This window comes from Xiphophorus maculatus, chromosome 5, assembly GCF_002775205.1.
Source record: "Xiphophorus maculatus strain JP 163 A chromosome 5, X_maculatus-5.0-male, whole genome shotgun sequence".
Lineage (NCBI taxonomy): Eukaryota > Metazoa > Chordata > Actinopteri > Cyprinodontiformes > Poeciliidae > Xiphophorus > Xiphophorus maculatus.
The window spans coordinates 10,133,352-10,155,702 of NC_036447.1; the positions used below are offsets into that span (position 1 = coordinate 10,133,352).

A 22,351-nucleotide genomic window follows, 5' to 3' on the forward strand; every position below is an offset into this window, starting at 1 on the left:
CTTTGATAAACTGCAGACTTCAAACTGTAACTTCTCAAACTCCCTGGTATGCTGACAAATAAATGAAAGGTTTTCTGGACGGCATGCACAAATGCAGCACTTAGGTTTCCTCTGAAGTAATAGGATGTTGGGTTGTTATGATTGCAAATCCATATGAACTTGCATTAACCGTGGTTAATGTGGGTAAGAGACTCTTCTCTCTTGACTTATGTATGTGCATCACAGATTGCATTTGCGCGTGGACGGATAGACCAAGCATATCTGAATGCAGAAAGAGGCTCTCGCTGTCTGTGAGGAGATTTGAGCTGACGAAGCTCTTGTGAGGCAGGCTCACCAGGACGGGAAATGGGATCGTACAAGCAACGGGCGGATTTAAAAAGGCAGCCATGCCATACCGAGCATCAGGCTGCAGAGAGCTGACCTTGTTACCTCCCACAGGGCATTCTTTGAAAAAGGGGTGACATCATTTTTGAGAGCTCTTGAGCAGTGTAAGAGAAGGTTTTTGCTCATCAAAACTCTGGCGTGTGCACGCACTGCGCTGCCACCACCTCCCCCTTCATCTCTCCCCAAATCTCTCAGCACATAATGAACAAAAATATGTAAAATTCATACGCTCTCATTCATTATTTACACTGAAAAGGGAAAAAAAGAAGCATAGCTTAATGTGGTAGAGGAGCGAGGCAGGCTGCTAACTAGGCTGTCTTTCAAAATATTAATGATCAAATGCGGACATGTTGTTAATCAGTTTTGTTCTTGGAGCATTATTTTTGTCTGTTGTTCACTGGAAGACATAAAAGTACAAATTAGAAAATGATTGAAAATTCATTTTCATTAAAAAGTTAAACTAGATTCATCATTTATTTTTTTAAGCATTTATGTCTTTTAATTTTGAGGAATATGAAACACAGTCAATGGAAACTCAATGTTCTATTTCTTAGATAATTGCAATATTGCATAAGACCAGTGGATTTTCAATGTCAGCCTGCTGAAAGATACAACTCTGTGAAAAAATTAAGAGTCTACTGCACTGAACCCCATTCAAAACCTCTTGGTTATTCCACCAGATATTGATTCCTGAACTCTTCCCGAGTTAAAACATTAGTATTGTTGGTTCTTAGTAAAAATAAACTTGTTTTCTTTTAATTATTTGAGGTCTGAAAGCTCTGCATCTTTTTTCATTACTTTGACTTCTTCAATTTCAGCAAATAAAAACAAAATTTTTGCTTTTAATTTCAGAGACGTGCTGTCAGTACTTCATAGAATAAAAGAACAATATTCATTTCATTCAAACATATACCTACAAAAAATAAAAACAGAGAAACTGACCATTTTAAGTGGTTTCTTAATTTTTTTCCAGAGATGTATGTCCATGATGTGCACTGTGTTCTATTTCTTTAGTAAACAGTGACATAGAAGATAAGAGGACATCGGTCAGAATAAAGGGAATGCCTTTCTTTATGTCTTTAAGCTGACACGGAAGTGCTGCTGTTGGTGAGACTTGAGGTAATTCCCACACTGAGAGGGACTGAAGCTTCCAGCTTCATGTTCCCAGTGAGACTGTGACCATTAAGGCCATCGTGTTAAAAGCCTCAATGTAGCCTTCTTTTCTCACCCTACTGGAGTCAGAGTAGCTGTCTGATACTGTAGGTGGACTGTTATATCCTCACCATCCTTTAAAAAGGTCCCCTTTGACCAACACTTTGCATTTTCATTTCTTTTATTTCATTTGAAAATGCTTAAATGTGTAAAGTTCTTCAGTCTGTCACTCTGTTCATTGGGATGGACTTTACTCATGCAGATGCTTGAGTGTTGTTCCCGTGACATGCAAACTGTCGATTCTGCTTTGCCGTCCATTATTGACGAGATCAATATTGCAGACACGGTAGGGTCATACAGGTCTGGAGATATGAAAATATCTGTATCTGTAACCTGTAAGCTGAGAGTTTTGCTTCTGGTGAAGCTTTCCTAATCAAGCAGACATGCTGAGACATGTTGGACTGGCAAAAAAAAAAGTGTGAGAAGCCTGAAAATGCTTCGTGTCAGTGAATCTCATATGTCGGGTGGCAGGTGTGCATGTTAAAAAATGCATAACGCTGGGTGCCACTGCATGCGCCAGGTTATGCTGATGGTTGATTCAACTCCTAAGCTTAAAAATAACTTTATACAGTCAGCAGGGGCCATCGAGGAAAACTGCTGGGGGAGGTTCAAGCTTAATTTCAATAAAGAGAAGAGTTCAGAAACAGCCTCAGTGTCTGTCACAAACTGTCATGTTGAACTTCCCGACACACTTCTCTGTTTCTTTTCCACAGGATGACACAGGAAATTCTAAGATTACAAAATTATTACAGTGTAACATGTGAGAATGTTGAGTTATTGATTGTTGTTCACACTAGAGAATGTGTTTCCTCACTTAAGATAAAATTAGTCTTTTAGCTGTTAAGTAGTTTGTGCAATCTAGTCCCCATCTTCTTATATCCAACAGTCATATTTCAAGCAAATATCATAAAAACAATCTAGATAGATAATAGTTTATATATTGCATATATATTTTGTGTCACGGTTCTACCATTTATCTTTTTCTCACTTCTCAACACATCTGTCTGTCCCCTTTGTTTTCTGAACCAGATGCAGTACATTCCTGCAATTTAATGAAATTAATTTAGCAACAGAGGTACGTCACCTGCTCTTTTGTTGGTGAAATTTGCTGTAAGGCAGCCAGACCCACCACAGAGTTTCACTTTACTGCCAAAAGAGGATACTTTGAAAGTAATAATAATAAAAAAACCTAGAATGATACCTAGTTACATTTATCTCAGTATTTATCATAAATATGATTGTCTCTCTCTCTCTAGAAGTTCTCAGATCAGTTGAGTGAATGATCAAATAATATAAACACATAAGTGTGTCAATTTTTTTTAAAGTCAAATTGAGATTCCCATTATTGGAAATAAGATGTATGAGAGGATGCACCTATACATTCAGAGTCTCTTTTCTTCAAGGATAGTTTTAACATTAACATTAACCCTTGGATTACCTGCACTCTAATCAGACTTGTGCACAATGTAGTCTGTTATCACCTGCTCATTACCTTCATTATTTTCTCTACCTTTTGCTGCAATTCCCTCCTCGATGTTCTACCAAAGAAATCAATTGTGAACCTGCAGTGAGTTCAGAATGCTGCTGCCTCATCTGCACAAAAAAGAGAAAGCACATTACTGCATCACTCAAGTCCCTCCACTGACTTCCTGTAGCTTTTAAAATTGATTTTAAGATTTTATTACTTGTTTTTAAATGTCCTATTGCCTTGCAATCCATTTTTGTTCCATCTAAGCCGGCGGTAATCTTTTGGTGACAACTAAGTATCAAATTAGGAGGAAAGATGTCCGCTTTTGGCTACAGATGCTGTAATGCTCTTCTAGAGCAAAAAAGACTCCTAAGACTAATTTTTTATTGTTTCCATTAATTGGATTATATTTTAATTGTGGTTACATTTATTGGATCTGTACAGCACTTATCGGTTTACATTTGCTGATTACACTTTATTGCAATAGAACTTTATTAGGGCTATTGTTGTTTTCTATTTGTGTCTTTATTTTTCTCTGCAAAGTATTTTGAAAACACTGATAGTGACAAGGTACTATACAAATAAAACTGTCTTTCCCTTGTGTTTTTTTGTTTTTGTTACAATTATTTCCAATAATAAAAACGTATTATTAGTATGGAAATGGGACACACTACTGCCTCGGTCCTTGGTTAGAATCTCAGCCTGCTTACCTAATAATGCAGGATCAAACCTGTACAGGGCTCCTTTAGCAAAATTACTAAAATCGCTGTACAGCATTGCTATTTATTAATACGACCTACATTTCAATATGAATTTGGTACATATGGAAATAAATTATGCTTTTAAAGCATCTCTGTCTGAATCATAGGTGCTCCTCTGTTGTAAACTCATCATTCCCCGGGTGGACCGCCTCATCATCACAAGCAGAATGAGAGCCAGCGATCTGTACCTCCTCAGCCTGCCACGGCCTGGTTGCTGAGGGGTTAAAAGTCGTGTTATTGTAGGAAGTGGGTGGCATTGGAGACGAGGATGGAGCGATGTCTGTGTGGCAACATGAGATCCCTTTGAACCGGAGAAGCGGCGGTACATCGGAGGAGAGCAACCCGGATTGAACGCACAGCTCACCAGATGACGAGAAAATCCGCGTCCCGAGGAAGTAAAACGAGAAGCGATCGTCCTGTTACCACCGCTGCTGTTTGAATCCTGCCGTATGGACGCTGCACACTGGCTGCAGATTGTGTTTGACCGTGCCGTTGTTAGTGCTTAGATGCTCTAACACTGTATGTGTCATACTATCAAGGCTCCTAGTTAAATGTGCGGCAAGCGTGAACTCTAAATAAATGCGACGAGCGAATATACGAATCTGGACGTGGTTCGACGCTTTAAGAGGACTTCGGGTGTCAGGTGTTTTATAGGTGAGATACAAGATTTCACCCCCGCCCCCCATACTGACAGATGACAGAAGCAGAATTCAATGTCCAACAAACAGATGCGAAGGAATTGCTTTTGTCTTGGATCGTTGCCTGGAAGTGGGGACCTCTGCAAACTTGTTTGTTCTATCTAATCTGTGGTGTAATAACCTTCGGTCTGACCGTCTGGGTTCCTAGCAGAGACTCATCTCTATCACTCAGCTGGACTTCAGTTCATCCCTCTGATCCCTCCATGCAGCCTCCCCACCAAAGAGCAGCCCTGACAGTGGTTCTTGTCTGACAGCATGGATTGTCTGCTCGTGTGGAACGCAGGGGCCACACTGTATCATGAACCTTGTTCATAGATGGTTGTCTTTTTGACTGTAAACCAACCCCTCCTCTGCGTTTCTGTTTATAACAACAAACATGATGTTACAGCTTTAGTATATTTTTGTTTTCACCCGAAAATTGGTGTGGGCCCTCAGCGAAGTGTGCAGCTGTGATGGTATATCGTGAACCGTGCTGGTCGGCTGGAAGCAACGCGAGACTTGGAACTCTACGTCCAATATTAAGAACTCAAGACAAGGAGACCCGCCACAGGTGTAACCCGGGCACGCGCCATGGATGATTCTGGTATCATCAGAAGACGAAGATTGCAGGTGAGCAGTTTTTTTTATTTTAATTAATTAATTTTTTTTTAACTCTTTAGTAATTTGTCAGAAATTATAGGTTCATTAGCATGATTGTCAGGTCTTATTGTATTTCATGTATATTATTTTATTCTTTTAGAATGATACACAAACACCGACTTCTTCCCTCGCTAATGAACTAATGATGTTTCTTATTGCCTGAGAAAAAGGCTAAGGTGGTTATTTTGGGGGAAAATGGAAGCTGTATAATACTCATACTGTGATAGATTCCAAAGTTGGTGTTAGGAACATATAATTGTTCCTAACACCATCCCCATAACACCATATGGGGAGGTTCTTGGCTGGGGAAGCACCAACTCTTCTGGAGTTAGATTTATATTGCAGAACTCGAAATAGACGCCCATTAAAATGTGAACTTAATTGTAACGTTTAATTGTTTTTAGAAGCTTTCAAAAATGCTTTCATTAGTTCCATGTTAAACAATACTAAGACAAACAAAAGGCTATTCAATATAATATTTTTTATCAGTCAGTCTGTAACACACAGATCACCACTACCTCACCTCACTCTTCTATGTCTTTGGCTTTGTGTAAATTCAACAATTCTGACCTTAAAAATGTCGAAATCGTACAGAAAACAAATTGATTTTCTCTTATCATTGTCAGTGATTGCCTCACTTGCCTCCCCTGACTAAACACCACTGAACCCACCAGGTGTGATATTTTGTAGTCACTTTAAAACTGTATATAAATATATACAATATATATATAAAATATAAATATAAACTAATGAAAGAAAACAATTGTTGATGAAGAATACTTCTTTACCCAATTGTTTCAGGTGTGAAATGCAGCCACAGGACGTTTGGTATGTTGTAGAAACACTGTTGAGTAATGCGTCTAGTTGGAGACAGCTCTATTTTATTAAGCCCTTTCTTTGCTGACTAATTGAGAATATCTGGTGAAAAGGGCTACTGTTTAAATAATTATTAAAATCTTTTAGAAGCTTTAGACAAGTGGCATCAACTGCTATTAGGTGTTTGCCATTGCTGGAAATGAGTCTTTTACGTCACTGTGTGGAGTAGTAACAGGATTTTTCTTTGTAGTTTTATTATAATCCAGACAGACTGGAAGATTTTCAAGCATGAGTGGATTTTTTAAGATCACTCTGAAGCATTCAAATCAGATTTAAGTTCAGACATCAACTAGGCCTCTCCTAGACATTTTGAGCATTTACAGATGAACTTGCTGGTGTGCTTTGGATCATTGTCCTTCTGCTATTCCCAAGTGAGTTTAGCTATTTGATAGCTTGGCATTCTCCTCCAGGACTTTCTGGTGGCGAGCAAAAGTCATGGTTCCATAAATCACAGAAAGTAAATAAAACAGCCCAAAGCCATCATTCTATCTCAGTGTTTAACCTATGACATTCATTTTCTAAGATGCTACTAGTATGCCTTAAGTGAAGGAATGGACAGCTTCCAAAAGGTTTCTGTTTTGTCAGTCCACATAATGCTTTAACCCAGTGGTTCCCAAAGATTTTCGTCTGGGTCCCCCTATGGATTACTATAAAGTCCCCCCCAAAAATGAAAAAAAAAAAAAAATCAACTGGGCACACACATCGTTCAACCAGACATAAACCTACACACATATTTTGTTTTCAAACTCCACTGAAGTTTATTCAACACTTCAGGTTGCAACAAAACAAACTACAAACCACCTTTACAGTGAAACATGTTTATTTTTATTAATGCATACTGCTTTCTGCACCCCCCTCCCTTCCCCTGCAATGGCACTGTACCCCACCTAGGGGGCACACCCCACACTTTGGGAACCAATGCTTTAACCCAAGTTTTGTAGATCATCAATCATATAAGACCCTATAAAACTCCACAGTGAAAGCCTGAAAACAAATATTGAAAATCATGGTCAATATATATGCAGGGATCATACACAGGAAAGCTCATGTTGGTATACTGAATGAGAAAATTAGGCGAGAATCTGTGGTCAGGAATCAGAGCAAGAGGTTCGAGTTCAGATGTCAGAAAGGCTGTAGAGATCCGGTAAGGCAAGGCAGGAATAAAAGTGAAATTGGTGGGAAACTTGGAACGGCACAAGAGGGAGGAAAGGACCGTTGGATTTCTACTGGCACAAAGTTGTAGATAATCTGGCAGGAAGGCAGAGACTGAGGAGAGGTTAAATAGTGCATACAGGTGATACTGGGAGACAATTAAGCATGGCTCAGGTGAGTTGAATAAGGCTGATTAGAGAGAGACTTGGCAGGAACAACATGCTGATGTGGAAACAAAATAAAGCATCGGGTTGACATTGGAATAACGTGAATCTTTACAGGCAGGAAAGAGATTGCCATGATAACCTTTAGTGAATATACTGTTTTGACTGTATTACTGTTTTTTCCCAAATATATAAACCAAAAATGGGAACATTATCTAAGTACTTAGATTTAGAGACAAAAATTACAATTAGTCTTGCTGCAGAAAAAATGTATATTGAATCCAAATGCCTAAGTAGAAGGTAACTGGACTTCCTTTGTTTCTTGAATATGTTTAACTTCTCAACCAAAAGGCTTTTTAAAGTGCCTTTAAAAAGTATTCAGCCACTTTTACTGGTTTCACAAATGAATCATGATCAGCAAAACGTGGCTTGTTTGGCATTTTTTAACAAAAAAGACTTTAATGCCTAAAGGAAAACTGATTTCTACAAAACAATGACAATTGAATAAAAACATTTAATGTAAAATAAGTGGCTGCTTTAATGTTCACCCCATTGAAGTCAAGATTTAGCAGATGCACCTTTGGCTGCAGTCATAGCACAGAGTCTGTGAGGATGGATCTGAATTAGGCTAGGAAGACTGTGGTTGTCATCATTGTGTCTGCACAAAGCAAAAACCTTTCATATTTTATAGGCAAAATATGAATCACACATTTTTAGCTTAAACTTGCGATATATGCCTTTGCTTAAATAAATAACTATGGTAACTCCTGATTTGAGAGTAATACAATTTTTTTTATTGAGATCTTGTTTAAATGTTAGACATTTTGTTATGGATTTAATTTGTTCAACCTAATTTAGCTTCTTTTTAAACACCTACAGTACTTTGGTCACTAATAATTCAGGCACATTTGGCAGAAAACACTGTAGAAGTGATTCAATAGCAAGTTAGAAAAATATTCATTCTGGGATAGGTGTCTATATATAAGAAACTTTCATATGTATGCATATAAATCCTCTGTCATGAGGTGCGGTGGTGAGGCAGACGCTGTAGACCCAGGTTGAAGTGAAAGATGGTAATTTTAATAATAAATCATGCTCCAAACAGTCCACAAAGTTCTGGCGGCATGGCTGAGCAGAAGCCAGGGCTCACACCAGTAGCAACAGAAATTATCCTTGGCAAACAAACAGACAGACAGACAGACAGACAGACAGACAGACAGACAGACAGACAGACAGACAGACAGACAGACAGACAGACAGACAGACAGACAGACAGACAGACAGACAGACAGACAGACAGACAGACAGACAGACAGACAGACAGACAGACAGACAGACAGACAGACAGACAGACAGACAGACAGACAGACAGACAGACAGACAGACAGACAGAACAGACAGACAGACAGACAGACAGACAGACAGACAGACAGACAGACAGACAGACAGACAGACAGACAGACAGACAGAAATGACGCGACAAGCGACGAGAACCCAACAAAACACAGAGACACAGGTGAGACTAAATACACAGGAGATAATTAGGGAACGAGAAACACCTGGGAGTAATCAAAGGGAGACATGACAACACGGAGACTCAGAGACACAGGAAACTCAAAATAAACACACAGAAAAACACGGAACATGACATCCACGGTGTTGAAGTGTTATTCTGGATACATTACCTGAGTTACCAGTTTGTGCATTTGTACCTTAGCCATTACCAGAATCCAGAGTCTCCAGTGTGAATGGACAATATCCGTGCCTCTGTGTACATATGAAATTGACTCCCACCCCAAGTCTGTGCTCTCCATTTTCACTGAAGTGATCAATATCCATATCTCACACAGAGAAGGTCTAAATGCTGAGGATGTGGTGCTGTTGTCAGGCCCATTAGCAAGACATAATGGTGGCCTAAGAGCCTTGTGTGCCCTCAGGGAGGAAGATCAACCACCAGCAGCAGGACAAGCTGAAAGGCTTGAGGGGTAGTGGGATGGGAGGGGGCAGCATAGACTGGAAGAAGGCAGCAACTGTATGCAATGAGAGAAGCTGTTTAAAGGGCTGGGATGTCTGAGTCTGGAGGAGGTAATATAACTTACTCCTTCACGTTTGCATGGTGGAGGCTAGACACATGAAAATCATACCAATGCACTTCCTTTAGGAGGATACTAAACAGATGAAGCATGGTCACTTTCTGCTGTTTATCTCTGACTCCTTCATTCAATTAATATTTAAAGTACTTTGTCCCAAGATTTTCACCTCAACTTTTCCTGCAGACATTATAACCATAAAAGGGGAGGAATTAAAGTGTAATTTTAGTTACAAAATGACAAAAAGTAATAAATTAGAGGAAATGGTGACGAATGGATGGGCCACAGCCAGCTTCTATGCTTGGCCTTTGGTAAAAGTATAGCTGTCTCTCAGGTATTGTTGTTAATTTTATCTACAGATTATATTTTTTCTACACAACCAAAAAAATCTAACTTACCAGGATCACTTCTAACAGTAACATGTAGCAACTTATTGAGATTTTTTTTTTAGAAAAAAAACCCAAAACTGTTTCCAAATGTTCTCAAACCAGATCTGGACGACTTCTGGTCGTTCGGATGTTACAGTGCTGCGTATTTAGTGAAAAAAAAAAAAAAAAAAAAAACTTAATATACATTTGATTTAAACTGTTAATTTGTTGCAGCTTAAATGACATTGTATTGCAATGTGATGTAGCTTAAAAAACAAAAGTGATTTTTTGTTACTTTGAGAAATAGCTCAGAGATTTCAGCATGCAAGATAAAGATAACACTTTTTTATCTTTATCTTGATCATGAATGTGAGAATGGTTTAATAAAAACAAGTTTGCTGCCCAACTCTCCTTTTATCACAAAGTAATCTGATCTGCAACCAACCTGGTTGGGTGTGAGATATGGCCTCAGGGTAATAATTTAGTTTGTAATGAAGCCTGTAAAAATAGAAAGTAGTTCAGCTTAAAAGATGATCAGTGCTGTGATCTGCAGCATCAATTGGTGCATTTTATTTGACTGTAGCTGTATGACTGTGTCTGAGTGAGGCAAGTTGATTTCATCTCAAGCAAAACATCTTTGTGCAATTGTAGGTGTTTGTGGAGTGCACTTATGCTTAACCCATATGCTCTTTTACTCACGCTGACAAAGAAAAGCATGTCTCATCCCTCTGTGACGTAGGAGTATATAGTGCTCTATTTACACACACTTGGAAGCATAATTTGTCCAATATTTTGTTCTGGGCAGTGTGCCCATTTCCAATATGCTAAGCACAGGGGATAAGAGTGTGATCACTGCGAGGACCCAGTTCTCTGTGCCAAGTCCTGTCACTCACTGCTTTGTTTTGTCTCAACATGTCCTTCTGATGTCAGTGTTAATCAGAAAAAGTTTGGCTTTGAACTTAGAGAGCTAAGCTAGTAAAAAAAAAAACAACAAAAAAAAAACAATAAACATATTAGATCCAGGTTGTGTTTTGTGAATAAATTAAAACTTATTACTTCTTGGCCTGAGAAAACAAAATAAGTTATTTACAACCTAATCACTAAAATAGATAAAAATAGAAAGATTCCACTATTACAGTTTTAAGATCCATGTGAAACAAATATATAACATACATAACAACACAGTTCTAAATTTAAGGGTTTGTTAAAAAACCCCCAACTAAAATCATTAAACCAAGGAGTATACTGTGCTTTGCAGCCTGCTGTTAGTTTGGCAGTAAAAACAGAGCAGACGCCTTGTAATTTATCCAGAACATTTGCCCCGCATAGTAACATTTTTATGCCTTTGCTTACTGTCTGTCCTTTGCTTCCCCTCTATAGTTAAATGACAAAAACAGAACACCTGCTTTCAGTTGCAAGGTCTTATACATCAGGATATGTTAGAAATGATCAGAACCCTCATTAGCTGCGTGTCCATTACAAATGTGTGGAAAATGAAAAAAAAAAACCCACAATTTTGTAATTGGGGTGTTTCCATTAATTAAGAAACGCAATTAAAATCACACGTGAATAAGTTTGTTCTTGCAATAAGTAATTAAAAAACATGCTGCGCCATGATCCTCCTGCTACTTCCTGTATTCTTCTTTGTGATTTGTGCCAGTGGCGACATAATGCAATGTTTCTATTGCTGTACAAACCAATTTTGATGCAAACTCATCCTAGCGCCAAAACCTTTTCTTGAAAAACTAGAGCTTTTATTTTAATTGGCATTTGACGTTTATTTTCAAAATGTCAAATTGTGTAATTATGGTCACTGGAAATGCAGCTACTCTTAAAGACTCTCAGATTCCTCTCAGACAGTTCCTATCTTAGCTTCTTCTTCTAGGAACTGTGATTAGTTGATACACAGAACAAAGTAAGACACTCACACACAAACAAATACGCCCCAGTTAATAAATAATCAATAAATTGAAGTAACCTTTTTTATACAGTCATAAGGTCCCACCACTGCATTTCCATCAGATCGAAGTCTGGACCTTAGATGAGCTATTGCAACATTTTCAGTGTTTGCCTTTTCAGTCATTTTGTTGGAAAATTACTGATGTATTGTGCATGTTGATGATCCAGTTTGCTACTTGTTCATTAGTTATTAGTTGTCTCTTGATTATTTTGGTTTACATGCAAGTTTGTGATGGGCTTTGCCCCTCCAGGAACCAGACAACTTGCCATAATTACTCTACTTCAATGCTGCTTACGAACATTTGACCAAAAGTTTGTGACATTAAGTTTATCCGCACAGCAGGACAAGTCCACCTTCCTTAGAATTGCTTAAAATAAATAAATCCAGGTGATTTGAAGTAACCTAGTTAAAAGTTGGACTTAAATAAGATTCAGATGCTGTGGCATCACTTTAGAGAGGTTATTTGGTTACTCTAAATTGTGAATAAATTAAGTTCAATCTGGAAGAAGAGTGAGTCATTACTAGTTATTGTCAACACTTGATTGTAGTTGTTGCTCCCGAAGATGGTGCATCCAGTTATTAAGTTTACAGAGCAATAACTCTTGAATAGCTTTTCTCCTTAATAAATAAAATCATTTGTAAACCTTTTTTTTTTCCTCATTATGAAGAAGCTGTGGTCTGATAAATGTAGGCACACAGAGTAATGTCTGATGTCCCTTTTCCATGCCCTAATTATAATAGGATTAGCAACAAAATGCTGTTGTAGAAGTCTTTGTCTTCATTCAAAGTGCTGCGAAAACCAGTGCCGGGGGTCTTGGAAACCCACTAATAATTGACAAGTAGGGAATAGGAATGTGTTGACCTTCATCTCTGGCACGAAATTGTTTATATAGTTATACAAGAGAATCTGTCACATCTGTCATTGTGTCCAAAGTCATGAATACTAATAGTAGATTTTATTATGAACCGTTTGGAGGTCTAGATGTAACCTTCTAGTTGTAACTGATCATTTTCTTTCACTCTTCTAGAATAAATACTTTCTGGATTCATGGATCTGGAGTATGGGTAAAGGAATAATGCTCAAAACTTTAATGCATTATTGTTATTACTTGAATTCTGACAGATAGAAATGATGGGATGACCAGTACCATGGCAACAGCGCACACAATGTCTGTGGATTGGACAGACTTTGAGAGGGAGCAGGTGTTGGCGGCTTTATCCATTAGCCAGGCATATCACCCCATATCCAAACACACACTCATGCACACGTGCACACGCTGGCACACGCACACACACACCCCAATGCACACACACATGCGCACCCCCACACACATACACACACGGACAAGACTCCTATGGGGCTCTCTCTGAGTCACCCTGGCCAAGCTTACTTCCTCTTGATGATGTAGTGTATTAGCATCTCAGAAAGCGCTCACCATAACAGATGATCTCACTCTCATTGAAAAAAAGGTTGATGTGCTCTTCTAAAAATGTTAGGATGCAACTCTAAGTGGTTTTTAATCTCTAACATTTTTAATTTAATTAACTGAATGTCAGCCAGAGGAGACTGCACATTTTCCAGTCCCAAATTTTTATTTTAGTTTTGAAATAATAATAATAAAAAAATGGTAACACTTTATTTGACGGGGTGTGCATAAGACTGACATGACGCTGTCATAAACATGACATAACACCTGCATTGAACATGAAGGAGTCTTTATGAATGTCTATGACCGTTATCATGAAGTGTCATTCGGTAAATAATGGCACTTTTAATGCAAAGTTGCTTTAAAAGATGCATTGAAAGTCCATTAAAAGTCCCAACTTTGCAATATTTTGTAAATAATGACACTTTAAAGCAACTTTGCATTAAAAGTGTCATTATTTACCGAATGACACTTAATGACAACGGTCATAGACATTCATAAAGACTCCTTCATGTTCATGACAGGTGTTATGTCATGTTTATGACAGCGTCATGTCAGTCTTATGCACACCCCGTCAAATAAAGAGTTACCAAAAAAACTCATGTATTGATCTTGACAGGATGGTAAAGACAGAACATAGTATGTTTATTAAATTAAAGTAGCTAAAGTAGTCAAACTCATTAAACTTTACCACTTTTTGTCACAACTACAAACTTTAGTGTAATCTAGTAAAATTTTAGACTAACAAAACCAGAACAAAATTATGAAGTGAAAGTAAAGTGATTCATGGTAATAGTTTTTTTTAAGAAATAAAAATAGAAAAAGTTTAGCATCCTTTTTCAGGTCTCCTGAGTCAATACTTTGTAAAACCACCATGTGTTGCAGTTGCAACTGTCTCTACCAGCTGAGCACATCTAGAAATACATTTTCCCCATTTTTCCGTGCAAAATAGCACAACCTCAGTCAGATAAGGTGAAAACAGCAATTTCAAGTCTTGCCACAGATTTCCAGCTTGTTTTAGTGCTGGATTTTGACTGAGTCAATGTAAAATGAAAATATGCTTCATCTGTTGTGATCATATTTTCACCTGTTTTTATTTTTATTTTTGAGGCCTTTTTATGCTTTGTCATTTGCTTTTATTTTGTATCACAGTCATGCCTTTGTGTCTTTCTGCGTCATTTGAGTGAAAGCAAAATCCACATACATTAACTTCTTTTTTTTTGCAAAGCCATCAAGCAGTATAAAATGTCTTGATAAGTAAAGTATGGCAGGCTGGCAATAGAAATTGAGTCATCTGATCTTATATAAACTGAATGTTCAATGGTTTTAAATTACAAACAGATGGACAGCAAGCAGTGTACAGATTCATTGCAGCAGAACCTAATCACATCAGGGTCGTTGCTGTTGTTTCCCAATGTCATAAATATAGCAGCAACAATTTTTCTATTGACTTTTGCTCCACTCAACCTGCTGGTTCCTGAAGCTTTGAAGTCTCAGAGCACTTAGGATGGATCGGTTTTCAAACCGCCTTTCACCCACTCCAGACATGAATGGAGACATTTCAAAACAACATCAGAATGGAGTTAAACTCAAATTAATCTAAACGCTAAATTGCATCCAGTGATTTCAAGTATTTACAATAATGCGTTACTTCTTTGATCTCAGATGTTAATTTGTATAATTGTTTAAAGACTTTATTGTTGATTTATTTGGCTAAAGCTGGTCAATTACTGTCACTTTGGTTTTATGGAAGACATGCCAGGGGACATACCTAGGTCGGTGGATTTAGGTCTTTTGAATATTGTCTTATATGAGTATTGTTATTGGATTCCTTGCTCTGTTATTAGTTATTTATTGTTATTAACAATATAATGTTATTAACCATCTATTTCATCCTATCTGAAATTGATCTAACCTGGATTATCTGTTTTCTCTCCCTCCGCCCTTCTGATTTGTCTTCCTCACCAGAAGGATTTACCTCTGCCCCGAAAAAGTAGCAGGTAAGATCAACTTTCTTCTTCTTTGAGTTAGGCTACGTAAAGTACATGGGTGCTTTTAAAGTTTATAGGATACATAAGGCATCTTCAAACTGTTTATTTTTTATTTTTTGGCTGAAAATTGTCACACAACTATTCACAAAATAGATTACAATACTGTGCTTTAGCTGTTGCTATAAATATATTCTCACTACTTACAGCATGTCTCTAATTTCAAAATGTGAAGACGTTGTGTGAGGTGTTATTAAGACAGAATGTGCTCATTTTGAGCCAAATCTTCTCAGCAGAATGGACATTTCCTGCTGTGTTTGCTTTTTCTTGCAGCATGCAACGTCACACTATTTATTTATGAAAGAGAAAGTACAGAATTAATTGAGCTGATGTTTTGAGTTTTTTTAAAATCTGGTCCCTTTTCTTCTGACTCGTGCTGAAAAGTTTAATGTCCAAAGGGAGTTGATCAGTAGTGGCAAAGAAAACATGACACAGTTTGTAAGAATCTTTAGTAAGTAAGAAATTCTTAGTCCATGACTTTCTGTCTTTTTTTGGTTGATGAATTGTTCTTGCCTGCATCTACTTGCATGCATTAATATTTCAGTGTTTTTGTTGTAGTCCGATTTTCTGATATTCATAAGATTGTGTCTTTATTCACTGTACATCAGGTGAGTTTCATTTGTCGGATTGATCCATTTTTAGTTGACAGTTTTAAGCCTCTTGTGAAGAGAACTGTCTCCACTGACTGCAAGTGTCTTTGAATATTTTGGGTGGCTTGATAAGGAGTCATTTAAACAAGATAATCTGGCTAGAACTGGAAAATCTATCAAACATAAACCTAACATAAAGTGATCCTTGTAGAAGAAACTATTGCAGTCTATTTTTGAATTTCTCTTGCTATTTCCTAGTAAATTTCAATTTAATTGGATACAATTTTCTTGCATCAAATCAACTTCCACATTCCATCTGAATGACTTTACCTGTAATAGTTCTTGGACAACATGAATGTAACATTTTATCACAATATTTTGTGATATTTATTGTAAAAACATGAAGATGAAAAAAAATCTATTTACAACTTATTTTCAGTCACTTTTAGGTAACTATGACTACAAACAGAAATACTGCTTTTAAAAACACTCCCATTTATATTTACTGATGTTCTCATGGAAACCAACAGAGAAAATAGCAATATATATATATTTCATGGATTTACTGCATCTTGTCTCTTTGTTATATTTACATAAAGACTTGACCAGTTTTCTTCCAAAAAAATTGCAATCTGTAATAATTTAACCATGTGCAGTTGCACTCATTCACAGAATAGTGAACTATGCATCATATTTAAACATTTAAATTACAAATTGCGTGTCCCCATCATCCTTTTGCTATAAACAATCATGTTTACACTAAAGATTCAACAAAAAAGATAAAACGATTTATTTTTTGATTTTTTTTGGTTGATGATAGGCCAGTAAAACATGGAAAACCATCAAAAGCAACAACTCTCCCAATTTTCAGTCTGAAAATGCTTAAGTCAATAGCATGTTTCCTATTGGCTCTGTTTTGAGTTCAACAATTCATCAGATGAACCTCTGAGAACTTAATCTAATGGAAATTAACTATAAAATCCTTAAAAATTCCCTCAAGGAAAATTGTAGATCTGTATCAGCTAGATCCTGACTGCTGCATCTCCAGATGATTCCTATGTGCTTCCCATTTTCAAACATTTGGCTTTTATTGAGTAGAAAGCACAGAAGCTGAGCTACAAATGAAGACAAATAGCTTTTTTTTTAAAGATCCAGACTCTCTCCTGCTTTGTAATAGGAAGTCATGGTCAAGTGGGGTTATTGTGCTCTGCCTGCCTTGTCTTTCAACTTCAGCATGTTTCAGCTTTGTGTGAGGCCTTTCACTTGGAGAGCTCCTCTGCCGCCCAATCTGTTGCACCAGTGAACTGTGCGATGAACAGTCAGCCGCGGGAGAGCTGTGCTTTCACCCCAATGGCCTTTCTGGATGGGGGGGGGGGGGGGGGGGGGGGCGTCAGAGGGTTCAAGAAGAGAGGGGAATACAGCAGTGTTCATAGTGAACATGTGTACTTTTTTAAAGATTTTCCTAGTTTTAAAAATATCACATTAATCAATAGCTGTCAGTGAATAACAGACAGGTTGTGTTAGTTTAGAGTAATTCCTTGACTCAAGAGAGGGAAGTCTCTTAGTTGTGATTTTAACCTCTTGTCCTAGCTTCTCCTTTCAAGCATCAACATTAAATCCAGTTATTGACATTGTGTAGCAGCTTTACAATATATGTCCAATGTTTGTCCGAGAGAAACAGACAAATCTGGCTTCAATTGACACATGCATTCATTAAGTGATTAATATTGAAGCTTTGCAATCTGTTTGTATATATAATTTAGAAAGGAGTGTGATTAAATTATCATTGAAAAATAAATTTAAATGTAGTACTTAAGGGTAAAAGTATTTGTATTAGACAGCTTCAGCAGATAAACTGTGAAGTATTTGTTAAAAAGAAAAACAAGCTAGTTTTTAGTCTCTGTCCATGGTGCTGAAATACCGTCTATTCTTTAAAAAGCATCTATGAAATAGGATCAAGGACTTCAATTGCTTTTGCTCCCACTATTTCATTTAATTGTGAGACTGTAAAGCAGCAATCTTTTTCTTAATTTAAATCACTAATTTGTTTTTACTTCTGCTTCTGCTGGCCATGTTTGGGCTCACAAACAAAGACTGACTCGGTTTCACACACACTCAAATGATTAACTTCAAAGGACATAAAATAACAAAATGCACAAATATATGTGTATGTATGTACACATATGTCTGAGTATATGTATGTACCGATAGTTTGGAACAAATACAGTGCAAATGTGTGTATTTTTTACTTGACAGAAAATCAGGAAATAGAGTCTCTGCTTGGCTTACTTCCAAACATCTATGTACAAGGACTATCTCAGTACATACATTTTCTGTCTGTATGTAGCTGTAACTATGAAAAGAATGTTTTATTGATTGTTTCCCGTGTTTACATTTACAGACAACAGTCTGTCTAAATTGGTGACTGATCAGGGATATCAAGATGCATTAGCCAAAGAGTAGCAGGCTCAAAAACTTCAAATTCTACTCACAAAATCCTCCCGTATTATTGAAATAACCAGTGAGTGAGAAGGTAGTTTGCATAGGCAGCTGACAACCCTACAATGAGTTGAAAGGACAATTTTACAATTCAAATTCCAGTAACATGTTCTTGTTGATGTTTAGCTTAAATAATTTTTATTGTTTTAATAGTTGATAATTGAAAACAATTTTTTTCTTCCCACCATCTTTTAGCGATTCACTGTTCTTTGAAGCACAGCATTGAGTTCCTTTGAGGTGACCAAACAAGCACAACTGGAAATTAAAATGATGCTGTCTCTTTAAAAACGGAAGCCAAAGGGCATCACTGTGCAAAACTGCCCCATCAGTGTAATAAAATAAACGTGTGTACGAATACATGCTGAATTTGTCGCTCACAGTTTGGTTGCCTTCATATGAGTGGTGCATGGAACTCATGTGTGTGCTCCTAATTGCAGTCAGTGGACAGGAGTGTGTGTGCATTTTGTCAGTGACCTGTGACCTTTGTGGTGGAGTGGCAGATGTCACAGCCAGACATGAGGGAGACTATAGAGCCGGAAGTTCACAATCAGCTCCCCCCTCCTTTATGTGGTGCTGCTCCTGCTGTTGTATTTGTCTCATTAAGTCCTGCTATGGGTGAAGTTTTGTGCTGTCGGTTTAACTGTTATGGAAAAAGACAGCCAGGATAACAAATAAAAGATTTAATGTTTCAGAAAAGCACTGACACTCAGGAACACTAGTCCCATCTTCTATATGATATCATGATCCTCATCACCATCTCTGACCTCCCACTGTGCTACAGTGATATCACCCCCTTCCCTCCCTCTGCCCTCCTCTTCTCTCCCATGTATATTTCATCCATCCAGACTCCCACATTAGAGACAGCATCCATTATTGAATTACTCCCTTCAGCACTACTGTGCAACTGTCACCCGGCGTCAGCTTTAACATTTGGTGGATTGGTTTCAAAGGGAGGGACAGAGGGAATATGTGCGCACATACAGCAGAGTGACATCTCTTGGTCAGACACTGAAGAGCAGCTCCGGTGTTACAGACAATACCTGGATTCATGCAGGGTGGCAACTTGCTTCTTAGAAAAATTTTAACTATGTTTGTGTGAAACTGTGCACTTTTTTTAGCTGCTGGTGTATTTATATTAGTGCTGTCAATTGATTCAAAAGTGTAATCAGATTACTCACTAGCGCTGTGAATAATCTTGGTTATTCATTATGCTTAACTTTGCATAGTGTGTTATGCAACGGAACACACCAGTGTGACTGTCCTCGCTTATTTTTCGCGCCTCTACATTGTTGAGGGCAATACAAAACCGCGTTACCTAGCAGGTAACGCGGTTAAACGTTTTAGATCAATAGCGTGCGTTAACATGTTAATGTGACAGCCCTAATTTCTAAGATTATAAATTGCTGTCTTGATATTCTACCAGCTGCTCCTTATTGTAGGACTGATAGTAAACTTAAAGGAGTTCATGATTTGCTTCTCTTGAGGCAAATCAGTTGAGGAGTAATCTGCCCTTGGAAATTAGAAAGGTGTCTTCTTGTAAATCTCTTCTGGAAACCCATTGTTTACCCTGGGATTAGACACCATGAGAGATGTTTTTAAGAGATTCTTCTGTAGATTTTTTAAAAATTATTTTTTATTATGAGGTTGTTTACTTGTATATTGTGTGTTATAATGAGGTTTTGTTTGTAACTTATTCAACCATTGAGCACTTTGGTCCTGTACTGTGTGTCTCATGTGCTTTATAAATAAAGTTGGGTTGGCTTGAGTAAATACAAACTGTAGTTTTCAACTGATGACTTACTTTATTATGAGGGAAGACACACAAGACTTTGGGTGCTTTATATACTTTGTGGTTCTTTTGTGATATCTTTGAGTACTTTTATAGTAGTGTGTTTTAGTCTACTTCATGTTGATTTGACTGGTCAAATCAAACTTTGCTGAAATTAAAAGGGAACTACCATTTGTGTTTACTCATTTAAGGTCACCATTATCAGATTTCAGAATTTGTTTATTGACTTGAAAATATTGCGTTCAGCAAAAAGCAAAAGGCAAAAATCTGTAAGGGGACAAACAGTTTTTCACGGCACAGCAGATCATTATAGAAAATATCTGAGAACAGATCTCGAGGTACCTACGAATTACTTATGGAAGATGAGCCCATTTTTTATAAATGTTAGTCACATAGAAGTAATTGGCATGTTTGTAACATTTTTGAACTGCAGATGAACTGATTTCATGGTTATGCAGCAATAAATATCAGTCAAGGGAATGACTCAGAACAATAACATCCCCCTGTTTATAGTAATCAAGTAATATGCCACTCAGTAAACTATGTGACTCAATTGTGTACTTTTTAAAAGAAATGTCTGTAGATGTTCTGTGCTTCAGTTATCTGCTTCCATTTAGCTTTTTAATAAGAACTGCATCATTTGTGTCACTCCACAGACTGCTGATTAAATACCGTGACTGTCAATGATGAAAAAGCAGTTAATTATTGGTAGCAAAAAAATTATAATCCCATTCCACTGAAATTAGTTTTGTTTTTCTCCTTGTATCCCATATGTTTATAAATTATTTTCTTCAGATTTATCCATGGCTTATTTACGTTTAACCATGAAGTATTGTTAGACTGATCCTATATTATCATTAGTGTGATATTGATGACAGATGTAGTGTTGTATAACAATAATACTCTGAAGAAGTTGATGTAGGTGACACAGTAAACTAAAGGTCAGCAAAACTGAGAATCAATTTTCTTCAATTACTCTCACATTGTTTCATACATTGTTGGCATATTGAAAAATATGTTTTCTTCTGCACATTCAGAGGGACATGAATTTCTGTCATGTCTGAATTATTTGTCTGGCTTTTGAGGCACTTTATTCTGAATTTTGTGTGTCTGCAGGGATAAGGGATGTAAAATTTAGATCCTGCTGTACCAGGCATCATTGTCTCTTGACTTGTTTTCATATTCAAGGTCAACTGAGGAAGTGAGGGTTAAAGTGTGAAATTAGTGTGCAACTGTGTGGGAAGGCAATGCTAAAGCTTAATTGCTTTGTCTTATTATGCCAATGCAAAACAACAGTGTAACAGAGGTATTAAGATATTCTATCTATAAAATAATCTGAAATATAAACATCCTTATTTTTTACTCTCTTTTTCATTTTAGAAATAAATGCGTAACAAATCTCATCACACAAGATGTCCCCATATTAAAAAGTCATAATATTTCAAACTGAAACTATGTCAACTAGATAGCGCTATATCAGTTTAAGCTGTAACTGTGAGCCTTGATATCACAGTAAGTGGTTTAGTCTTGACATATTCTTGAGTCGTTGTCTTGCTGTGTTGACAGTCAGCTGTCAGCTGCATAAACATCAAAGAAGATCCCACCACTTTTAAATACATTTTTAGAAATATTTTTGCCGAAGAAAGCAAAAATGTTAAGTTCACGTGAGTTCATCAGCATTAATTATGCTGATACGCTCATCAGTCAGTGTCTTTTATGCCACTAATACTATATTAGTCAGTTTCCTTTTTACTTCTCCCACTGGTTTTCCTTCAAATTCACACATTTCTCCAATAGTTTATTGACATACTCCTGTTTTGATGACGATGAGAGCAAACACATGCTCTCTCACTCCCTCTCTTTTTGTATGCCTAACTCCCTAACTCCCCCCTTTGTCACTGTACACTTCCTGGCTTGGCACGATACCCTTGAGATCATCCCCACAGTCCTCTCTCCTTTAGAGAGGGATGCTCGACAGCCTGCTCTCTCTGTCTGCCTCTGCTCTCCTTGTTTAAATTCTAATCTGCTTGCAGCTGTAACACAGATGACACCTCCAAGTCTTTTTTTCACTTTTTTCATGGACCCCTGAAGAAATACTCATTTGTGCAGAGTCTGTGGGAGCAATAAGGGACAGTTTGAAGCTGTGTTTGTGTGTGTAAGTGGCCAAGGGAAGATGTCATGCCAGCGTGGAGCGTAATTGCTGCTTCTTGACTGCCTCTTTCTGTG

At 37.4% G+C, this 22,351-nt stretch overlaps 1 protein-coding gene across 3 annotated transcripts in view; it reads left to right on the forward strand.

Moving 5' to 3' along the window:
• The first annotated feature begins 3,913 nt into the window (after window positions 1–3,913).
• Window positions 3,914–22,351, forward strand: part of LOC102221895 (microtubule-associated serine/threonine-protein kinase 1) — a 69,850-nt gene continuing 51,412 nt past the window's right edge. Inside the window, exons 1-2 of one of the 3 annotated variants that reach the window (XM_005797516.2) lie at window positions 3,914–5,132; window positions 15,168–15,199. In XM_005797516.2, the coding sequence (XP_005797573.1) occupies window positions 5,094–5,132; window positions 15,168–15,199 (71 nt within the window). In that variant the 5' untranslated portion in view covers window positions 3,914–5,093. Of the gene's footprint in view, window positions 5,133–15,167; window positions 15,200–22,078; window positions 22,281–22,351 lie in introns of those variants that run through there. The other 2 variants (XM_023333920.1, XM_023333921.1) reach the window with 2 other exon arrangements.